General features: G+C 47.4%; 1 protein-coding gene across 1 annotated transcript; it reads right to left on the minus strand.

Annotated features, from left to right (window-relative positions):
• Positions 1–1600: 1600 nt before the first annotated feature.
• Positions 1601–2925, minus strand: LOC114085724 (mortality factor 4-like protein 2). Its single transcript, XM_027926956.2, has one exon. It carries the CDS (start codon positions 2646–2648, stop codon positions 1782–1784), a length of 867 nt encoding a protein of 288 aa, XP_027782757.2. The 5' UTR covers positions 2649–2925; the 3' UTR covers positions 1601–1781.
• Positions 2926–11155: the final 8230 nt, after the last annotated feature.

Raw genomic sequence — 11155 nt, forward strand, 5'->3', positions numbered from 1 at the left:
TGGGTTGCTTAGGGCCTTGCTAAGTTGCTGAGGCTGGTTTTAAATTTGTGATCCTCTTGCCTCAGCCTCCCCAGCCACTGGGATTACAGGCATGCACCACCATGCCCAGCTTCAGTATATTTTAAAGCTGTCCAGAGATTTCAAAGTGCAGGCCAGATTAAGAGCCACTGACTTAGTCCCTGGCTATCTCTGCCCTTCCCAGAGTTCCAAGGAGTTTGGAATTGATAGCATTTGTCTAGCATATAGAAATGTCCAAGCAGTGTCCTTTATCGAGTGTACTGTGGGCCTTCAGTCTCAGCTCCTGTGGTTCTCCAGGGCTTGCCAATCCCCCGTAAATGGATGCTGTCCAAGGAGGACATATGCCCGGTCAGCTGTTCTATCCCACTCCACCAGTGTGCTCACAGGTAGAGGGGTGAGGTCCTGAGGCCTCTTTCTGCATTCTGCTCTGCAGGAATTCTTACAATGAGAATTGCAACAGTGTTGCTGTTGATTCTTGCACTGTCCGGCCATTTGCCATTTATGGCCATTTGCCATTATCGCGTAGAGTCTCAGCCTGAACTTTCAGGAACTCTGGCCTAATGAGTCCTCATGAGAGGCAAAGATCTAGCTGATAGGACACGGATCTGTCACTCAACCTGTCCAATAAGAGGAGCCCTTTGAAAAGAGCGGGTAATGCAGAGAAGCAAGGACAGCCAGGAAGCTGCCCTGGGGGTATTTACTGGGACCTCAGGGGGACATCCAGTGCCCATGGGGTCCCCAGTCCAGGTCCTGGGGTCTTGTGCTCAGCAGCCAGACCAGCATCGGAATCTATCCAGGTCAGTGCACAGTTTGGGGCTGGTTTCTGGCTCTTATTTCTTTAATATGTTCATTTTTTTAAAGTATTTATTTATTCATTTGTGTATTTGCAGTACTAGGGATTAAACCCAGGGGCACTCCACCACAGAGTTACATCCCCAGCCTTTTTTTAATTTTTAGAGACAGGGTCTCACTAAATTCCTGAGACTGGCCTCAAACTTGCAATATTCCTTCCTCAGGTTCTGTGAGCAGAGACCTCACTGGGGTTACAGGTATGTGCCAGCACGCCTGGCTAATATGCTCATTCAATTCTTAAATTAAATTTTTTTTTTGCTTTGAAATTTAGAAACAAATTTTATTTAAGATCTGAAATACAATTCCTAAAATATCAACTTCTCCAGAAAACTGTGGCTACACAATAATGCATTGCCTCTGTCATGTTAGAACGTGCATTAGACTCAAATACAAAAACCATGAAACAAACCACCATCCTTCAACAATTTGAGCAAAGATAGAATGCCTAAGGAACAACATAGATGGATCTGCAGAGGATGGGCGGTTTTACTTCAAGCACCATAAAAAAAAAGAGCACAAATGCATGGGTTTTCAGGTATATACATTAAGTTGAACCTTTGGCACTAGGAATCAGGGCGTTTCGTCACATAGCATTTAACACATATTAGAAAATTGTGTAGTGTCAAAGGGATAGAACCACCAGCATTCAAGCAATGTTGTCAACTAGGCAATAAAATGTTCTACTGAATGTTTTCTTCTTTATCTAATTACTGCATACACTGGTAGCAACTTTGAAATGAGGAAAGGAGCTTGTACTCCTTTTATTTTGTTTAAACAGAACAGAAAACAAACTGAAACATAAGCCCTGTTATACATTAACAATTTTAAAGAACATCAATTTTACAAGGAAAGGACTAAGAACAGAAAGTGTTTACAGATACCAGACATAATAGTGAGTGGTCAGTAGACCCTCACAGGGCTTTGCGGTAGTACGCAGCAGAAGCCACTTTGTAATCACTGGCAGTAAACAGAGATGCAGAATTCTTTGCCAGGTATTTTAGGAAATCATGCAGATAGCCCAACAATAATGCAAGGCTCTTCTCATCAAGGGGCGTATAGGCCAACATTGCTCCAATTCTTACAAATAATCTCAGTAGGTGTGGCGCTCCATAAACCTGGGACATTGGTGCATCAGGGTGGGCCAAAAGGATCTCAGCATACTGGGGCCTCTCAAATTTGTACAGCAGCTGAGTGCCCAACATCACATTGAAATACTCTTTTATTCCTGCCACAACTTCATTAACCGCATATTCCTTGTTATCAACATTCCCCTGTGATTTCTTACAATTGGCATACTCTTCCAGAATAGCATCTACATTCTTCTTAGCTGGGAGCTGAAACACCTGCTTCTGCCTGGTTACCAAGTCCCAGTCTTCGACGAGCCATGGTTTTAATTCTTCAGGAATCTTCACTTTAACTTCCATTCTACTCTTAAATGCCTCTTCACTTTCCACAGTGGGGTCAGCCCGGGCCCTTTTCTTCCATGGGGGCTGGGGTGCTTCACTGGTACTGCCACCATCTCCATTTCCAGGGGTCTTCTGTTTGTTCTTTCTTGTCTTCCTCACAGATCTGGAAGGGGGGTTTTCTGCAGAGCGACCCCCCCATCTTCCTGGGAGAGCTGGCTCAAGATTCTTTGGTTGTGGAACAGCTCTCTTCTTTCCTGAGGAGGCCCCTCTCATCTTACCTGTCTGCATGTTGCTTCGAGTTGGTTTTTTAAAGTTGTCTTCTTCGGCAGATTGTTGTCCACGAGTTTGAGAACCCTGCTTTCTGGAACTCATTCAACCCTGTTTTTATTCCAACCAACAATCTCCCTTCTTTCCCTTCCAAGAACTCCTAGTGATTTCCCAGATGGAATCTTACAGATCTTCTGGGATGATCTGGAAGGATGAAGTGAGAGACACAGCCCAAGACTCTGTAATCAGGGATGGTTCTGCAAACAGGATCAGATCTCCTGATCCTTACTGTAAGGCAAACTTAGCTTTTCTGATGGTGATCTGAAACGAGAATCCAGTTCTTTCCAGCAGCCGACGTGTGATCACTGCCGTCCCTCCAACCGCCATAGTTTAAATTAAATTTAAATTATCATTTTCCTTTGCATGCAGACATTTCTCTGCAAGAGAAATAGCTCTCTATTGACTTTTCTCCAACACTGTAGACCTAACTTTGCCTACACTATTTGGGCCTGGCCTTGTTAGCACAGGGCACAGAAAATGCCCTCATGCCCTCTTTTAACTTAGCCCCTGCCAGTTCCATGCCTCAGTAGGCCTGGCCTCCCTTCTCTCCACAGACCATACACCATTACCACTGAAGGCTCCATCCCTTGCTGGGGGCGGTTTGGGGGATAGCTGGGGAACAGGAATGCTAGCCTGAACACCAGAACTTTGGGACCTTTTGTAGAAACAGTGTTTCTGGTCATAGGTCCCCATCAACCCATCCCTCTGCTCTGCCACCATTCATTTGTTTGACACTGTAGGCCCACTCTGTGCCAGACAGTGTTCTAGGCCTTTGGCCAAGACAGTGACTGAGACCAGGTCTCTGCTCACATGCTGCTCACATTTCAGGGGATGAGAGCCCTGAAGACAGGACAAGGGACAGACACTGCAAGAACACAAGAAGGAGGGGGCCAGCGTGGCATGCTGCTTACACACAGTGGCAGGGTGAGGGCATCTGAGCTGAGGACTGAGTCATATGGAAGCTGGGCACACAGACATCTGGGAGAGAGAACAGCATCTCAGACTGCAGCAAACTAGAGAGGGCCATTACTCATTACCTGTCTTCCCATTGACACAGGTCTGTGCCCCTCCCCTGAATCCAGCGAGTTCCATAACTGCCTTGACCAACAGGACATGGCAGGTTGATGCTGGGCCAATTTCAGGCCAGCAGAGACCAGCAGCTCCCACTTCCCATCTCTTGGGACCCTCACTCTGGGATCCCTGAGCTGCCAGATGAAAATGTGACTTCCCTGCTGGAGAGACCACACAGAAAGACCCTGAGAGACTGTCTGGAAAGAGCAAGCGGCTCAGCGGGAACCAACCTTCCAGAACCTTCCAGAGCCTGACAGACATCCCTGCTGAGCAAAGGCATGTGAGTGAAGCCATCTCAGACCTTTCAGATCAGCCACCAACTGAACACCAGCGTGTAACCGGAGCAATGCCATGTGGAATAGAAGAATGGCCCAGTTGAGCCCTGCCCATATGCCTGACCCACAAAATTATTGTGATAAATACTGAAATGGCGGATAAGTTGCTTAATCGTGGGGTCACGTTATGCAGCAACTGATAACGTGGACACAGTCCAAGAGAATGGCTGGTGAAAAAGGCCTGAGCCCTGGAGTATCCAAGGGACCAAAGTCAGGCCAGGGTGGTTGGGGCTTTAAAAAGATGGAGAAGAGGAGATGTTGGGAGGGCTGAGCGGGACAGAGGCAGTGCTGCCTGGTGGGCCCCACATTGGGTGGCCCTGGAGGACTCGGTAGATGAGTACTGTGGTCACAGTTTTGAAAGTCCCAGCTGCTGTGGGGCAAGGGTGGACAGAAAGCAGCCCATTCAGGAGGCTGATGCAACTGGGGATTTCTCCTGGCCGGGGATTTGGCCCAGCGTGTACAGATTCACCTTGCAGCAAGGTCATCGGCTCCCTGCCTTCTGCACCAGATCAGGCAACTAGTCCTCTGCCTTGTTTCTGTAACTCAGCCTTCAATCTGCCTCCGATTCTCCCCCACGGTGGCTCTGTCCTGTTCCCCAGGACCCCATGATAGTGGGTGCGGAAAGGCAAGGACATCATCCTTCTGCATACACACCCCACTGGGAACAAGATCAGGGGAAGTTCCACTGGTGAGACCTCGGGGTGGGGAGGATTTATTTGGGAGCAATAAGCATGTCACATATTCTTGGAGCAGCTCCCGGCCCCCAGCATCATCTCTAGTGCCAGCTGCCCATAGACAGAATGAGTCCTGATCTACATCATTTTTTCCTCATCATGAAGTTGAGTTGCCCCCCATGGAAGAGGCCCAGGGTCATAAGTGCTGCTGTGGCTGGGGGGTGATTCTTCCTTATTCTGGGACTCAGTATTAGGCATATCTTTTTTTTTTTTTTTTTTGGTCTAGGATTGAACCCAGGGCTTCATACATGCACGGCAAGCAGTCTACCACTGAGTCACATCCCCAGCCTGGGGTTCAATATTAGGAAGCCGCCCCACACCTATAGAATTCTTCATTCTTCAGCCATATCATCAGCATCATCAATGAGAAAGGTGATATTTTGGCCTCTGTGGCCTGATTCCTGTCTCCAAGTTCAGACTTGGGTAGGGAAAGGGTCCCTACTTATTGGGATCCTGAGTCCCTAACACCTTAGGTCTTGCATCAATCATGGGTCGAGGCATTCCAAGAATTGCCTCCCTTCTTTTGGTGACTGCCTAGTTACTAGCTGGATTTTCACACTTCCTGTCCCTAGACTTTCCATTGTCATGTGACGCCCACCTCTCCCAGTGCCTGCCCCTTACCTCTGGCTGGATTTCCCAACACAACTGCCTGTTTCACCATGACTAACTCTGAAACTGGGCAACAGACTTCATGAACATCAGCTGGGCCTCCCCTTGGGTCCTCCCCACGTGCACTCCAGCAGGTAGGTCGTGTGTACATGGCTGGGTCCCTCCCGCTGGCCAAGCCCACAGCCTCCTGTGCTGTGAGCCTCATATTTGCAGCTCAGGAAAGAGGGGACAACACTGTGCTATGGGTTCTACCAGGTCTGCTGTGTGTCCTTTGGCTAGTTTCTCAATCTTTCTGTGCCTCAGTTGCTCGGGTATACAATGGAGATAGTGACCATAGCATTACCTCATATTTCTGTGATAACTGAAGTAAGACCTTCAACACTCAGCACCATGCTGGTGTGTAATAGGAACTTGATAGATAGCAGCTGATATTGGGCAAGCCCTCGCCTGCACTTCCAGAGTTGATTTAGAAAGTGAGAGAAGAGAGATGGCAGGAGATAAAGGAGATCTAGAGTCACTCAGGAGCACAAAGTCACCCTGGGACTAGAGAATAGCTCACAGAGAGCAGGGACATGACTTTTCATTTTTTTGCAACTCTGACATGTAGCTTGGTGCCCCACACATTGCAAGTGGCATAAATGGTTGTTAACTAATCCAATGAGCATAATAGCAAAGTATTTGGGGATGACTAGGAGAGGAACCTCCTCTTTCATGGAACACCATGAGAGGAGACTCCCCTTCCCACCCTTCTCTTTTCCCTTTCTCGGCCAGCGAGGGCAGACCCAGGATGTTGATTCTGACCTTCACATCACTGTGGCCCTGCCTTTCCAAATTCCGTTCCCCCAGGACGTCAGCCGGTGCTGGGAACCCCCACGGGTGCTGCAGGCAATGCCATTTTCCTGGAGGGCTGGGCAGGCACTGTAATGAAGAACTGGAAAGACATGCCAGGGCTTCTCCTTTGGGGAGCAGGTGCCATTTCCAAGGAGCAGTGTGGCAGTGAGAGATAAGGGCAGAAATTTGAATTGCCATTGTTTTATACTCTACAAACAGGAGGGGCTTTCTGCAGAGTCCTTTGTAAGACCCAGTGGCAACGATTATCATGAACCCGGAGTGGGAGAATAATTCAGCTCTTCCTCTCTTGCTGCCTGCTGTTGTACTTGAACCTTCCTCCCTCCAGCAGCGCCCACCACTTGGTACCAGCAGAAGCGAAAAAGCATGAGCAGGGAACACCGAGGCCAGCGCCTCTGGCTTTCAGCTCTCGGCTTTTCTGCTGGCCTGGGCTCTGCACGAGTCATTCCCCTGCCTGTGTCTCCACTTCTTCCTCTTGGACCCCAGAATTCACAATGCACCTGACACCCCCTTTGTCCCAGTGATATTGTGCACAGCCTCAGGTGAGTGCAGGCAGGGAGCCTCTGCTCTGGTCTGCAGCAAGGATGCAGTGACGCCATCTGTAGCGCATGCCCTGTGTCCTCATCTGGATTATTACCACCTGCGTGCTGTCACCGCCTGCTGTCACCTTCTGCCTCTGTGCTGGGGGAGGCCCGATAGAGTGTCCTGCACACTTATGACGATAAGATCTCGTAACTGAGAACCTTGCACACCAACATGGGACCAGCTTCACAATCCCCAGCCACTGGCTAATGCCCACCACAGCTCTGGATCTGAGCTCCTTTACCTGTTGCTCCTTTACCTCCTCAGCCATCCCCCTGCCCCTCACTCCCACCTCCTGAAGTTACACCTATCCTCATCACTCGGCAGGAGGAGAGCTCCTGGCCATGGTCAGTTGGTGGGGGTCTTTCCCTTCCAATACTGCCCGTGGGGGAAGGGGCTGCAGTCTCCCACTGCAGGTCATATTTGGGAATTGGGTGCTGCGTCAGGGTGGCCAGGCACAGAATCTGGGGTTATGCTTTCCCTGGGGTTATCCATAGAATCCCAGGAAGCTGTGGCCACAATCGGAGGGTCTGTTCTTCTCCCACTGGTCAAGGCAGAAACCAATCCCCTGGTGGAAACTCTGCAGCTGATTGAGACCCAGCTCCGAGGTAGAACCTTCTCTTCCTGAGGCCTCACAGGTGACCTGATGGGCCTCCCTTGGGCTGCACCAGCTAGGGTGACCCTAAAAATCCTCACCCACCATTGCAAAACTGCTTCTCCTACAGGTAACTAAGCTCCTTCAATATATGTTTTTAATGTGTCTTGCTTCCTTATAAACTTCAAAACAATACAAAAAGGTAGAAGGAAGGAAAAAAGTCCAAGAACCTCACCTCCCAGACACGATGTCCTATTGGACTCTGGCCTTCGGCCCTTTGCTGAGTAGGTTTTATGTGCCATTAAGATCATGCAGCTTCTGTGGTCTGCATGTGTCTCCAGAAACCACTTGTGTGTGTGTGTGCGTGTGTGTGCAATTCCCAATGCAACAGTGTCAAGAGGTGGGATCTTTGACAGCAGATTAGGCCAAGGCTCTGTCCTCATGGACAGGTTCATGCCCTTGACAAAAGGGCTTGAGACTGCAAGTTCAACCTCTCATGCTCTCTGCAGGGCTCTCCTGCCCTTTTACCTTCTGCTGTGGGGCGAGGCCAATAAGGCCCTCACCCTAGGCCACCTCTCTATCCTGGACCTCCCAGCCTCCAAACCTCTGAGCCAAATAAGTTTCTCTTAATTATAAATTACCCTGTCTGTGGCATTCTGTTATAGCAGCATAAAACAGCATGTACCATACAAAATTTTATAAAATTTTAAAAATCATTTTTTCTAACTATAGAAGTAATATACATTCACTATGAGTTCTAAACACTATAATCAAAGTATGTCACTTGCATGTACAAATATGCCATAATGAAACCCATTATTCCCTATATTTAAAATACACTAATAAATATATATTATATAGATATGTGTGTGTGTGTGTGTATATATATATAATTTAAAAATCAAAGAAAATAGAACTCTGCTTTTTAGACTTAATTACTGTTAATATTCTGGTTTATTCCCTTAAAATCTATTCAATAATCATCATATCTTTGTTTTTAAGTGATTAAAATAGGAACATTCTCAAGTTCTAAATGAATAATAATATAAATATGGGCTTAACAGTGGAGGAAAAGATAGGTGTGAGTCCCTCAACTAACATATGAACAGTGACTATCCCTTGATGGTGGGATTATAAAGTGGTTTTTTTATTTTTGCAAAAGTTTCCAAATCTTCCTTAATAAGTATTCACTGAGGACTGGGAATATAGCTCAGTTGGTAGAGTGCTTGCCTCGCCTGCACAAAGCCCGGGGTTCAATCCCCAGCACCACACACACAAAAAAAAAGTATTAATTTGATAGTAATAAGAAAAACCCACAAAATCATTTAAGGGACAGATGTCCAAATTCACAAATGTGGTTCAGCACAGGGTTTTCTCTTACTTTTCCTTGTCCCTAAAGCCTGACTTTTCTCTGCATCTCACACTTTTCTGGAAGCTGGCCTCTGATGGAGTCTGGCAGGTCTGCGGCTTGCAGGGAGGGGAAGTTAGAACCGGTAGGGAAGGCCCGGTGTCTCAGGGCCTGACGTCCCTCCAGCACCCACAGGGCTGGGAACCCGGAGCTGCCTTCACAGCCACCAGGACAGAGCCAGGACGCAGGGAAGACAGGCAGAGGGAGCAATGAGGCCACAGCATGAGACACCAAAGGGAGGACAAGGAGGGGGAAAGAGGGTCTGACCCTGAGAGGAGCAGCCAGGCAGGGGATGTGGCCCAGGGACAGGGCGCCTGCCTGCATGGGCAGTGCCCAGTACCACTAAAAACAAATGAAACAAAATCAAATAAAATTACTTGAAATAAAAATACCTCCTATAATATGCATTCTTTGTTTATAACTAGACGCTATTTTTAGAGAAGTGTTAGGCTGACAGCAAGACAGAGCGGCAAACAGTTTCCACACCCCCAGTCCCACAGCCACCCCCACTCTCAACACACCCCGCCCTGTGGACGTAGGTGACCATCCATGAGTCTACGCTGCACATCACTATCACCCCAAGTCCAGAGCTGACACGAGGGTCCACTCTTGGTGGCATACCTGCTCTAAATTTGGATGGAAGTATAATCTAGGACGACATATCTCCACCATTATCAAACCAGAGTATATTCACTGTCCTCAAAATCCTCTCATTCCGCCTGTTCATTAGATGCAGAAAGTCATTACTTAAATTGCAAGACTATGTCAGTGACCATGTCTTGGTCTACGGAGCACTGCCTGAAGGGCATAGGGGAAAAAAATGCCCTCTTTTTCTAATTATTATTGCCCAGAGTTACAGACATTTAAAATAGAACCATTTTTATCTAGAACACATCAGGATTGGTTTTATTTAGAATGGTCCTAATAATAACAACACCAGAGAGATCCATCTGTTATAATTGGTGAACCTACGTTGGTACATCATTATCACCCAAAGCCTGGCATTGACAGTAAGCACAAGAGCAGGCAGGAAACAAGAAGTGCCTGTCTGGCACCGGGAGGAAGAACTGGGGAAAGCTCTGGTTTGGTTTGTTGGGTTTTGTCCCTAGGCTGCCGAATTCACCCCAAAGCATGCAACCTGTATAGATTTCTGAGTCTGAGTCTAAACACACACACACACACACACACACACACACTTTCCGCCTGCCTCTGAGAGCTGCTCAGGAACTGTACTAACAGGAAGTGAGGCTCCAGGGGCTGCAATGGCGCATGCTATTGTTACCTTCAACAGCACCTTAGGGAGATGTTCCACCTTCCTCAGGTGGCTCAGGACTTGAGTTTTTGATCCAGGGTGAGGACCAGGAGGTTTTTGTCCTTATTTCTGATGGCAGGAGGTGGAGCCTAGGTGGGTCATTTACTTTCAAGGTGATTGCCTTGACTTTGTTCTTAGTAGAAACCTCCAAATTCAGGCCTTCCATTGATTGGCAGTGCTGGTTTCTGCTGATTGGCATGTTTTTATCTTATTCTTTTTCTACACAACACGGGTACCATTATCTGAACTTACCACTATCCAGAAAATATGCTACATTTTTGCAAAAAAAAAAAAAAAAATATATATATATATTCACCCAAAGTTCACTATCCCAATCTGAAGGCTACTATTAGGAACGTGCATGTCTGGACCCATAAAGATCAAGTGACCCCTGAGCCCGGGTTGCAGGATGCAGATGCTACCAACTTGCCACACTCTCCTAGGAGCTGAGGCCTTCCTGGTTTCCATGGGAGAGTCCCCTGGGAACCCAGGGGCACTGACAGACTGGATCAGGCTCGATGGGTTTGTGAATACTGTAGCATATTGTTTCATCACTGACTTAGATCACTGATCATGTTCACTGCATGGTGTCAGCAGAAAGTTTAATTCATAACTGCTACGGCTCAGTAATATTGTCTAATACCTACAAAATGACCCACTCATGATTTCACTAGCTGTTGTGTAACTGATGCTTTAAATGCCTTTATTTTCTTCAATGCGTTTTCACAGGGGTGTGTGCACAACAGGATTTTAGTGTGTTTTCAAATTTTCAGAATAAAACTAAGTGAGGCTTTGGGTGGCCAGGAAAGCACTATTATTTTTCCCATTTAAAAGAATAAGTCTCCTAACCTCTCAAAGATTGCTCTTCAGTGCAATTTCAGGGGAAAATTGACTGAAATATAAAGGGGTGGCTGCACTCCAGGGACCAGCTGGAGCTACATTAAGCTTCCTGGCCGGGTGGCATTTTCCCACCCCTTCTTGATACATCCTTCCTCCAGCCACTTCCTAGCTGCTGTAGGTGGACACTCACTCAATTTTTATCTCTGTGATTTCCTGA

The sequence above is a fragment of the Marmota flaviventris genome, chromosome 3 (genome assembly GCF_047511675.1).
Source record: "Marmota flaviventris isolate mMarFla1 chromosome 3, mMarFla1.hap1, whole genome shotgun sequence".
NCBI lineage: Eukaryota > Metazoa > Chordata > Mammalia > Rodentia > Sciuridae > Marmota > Marmota flaviventris.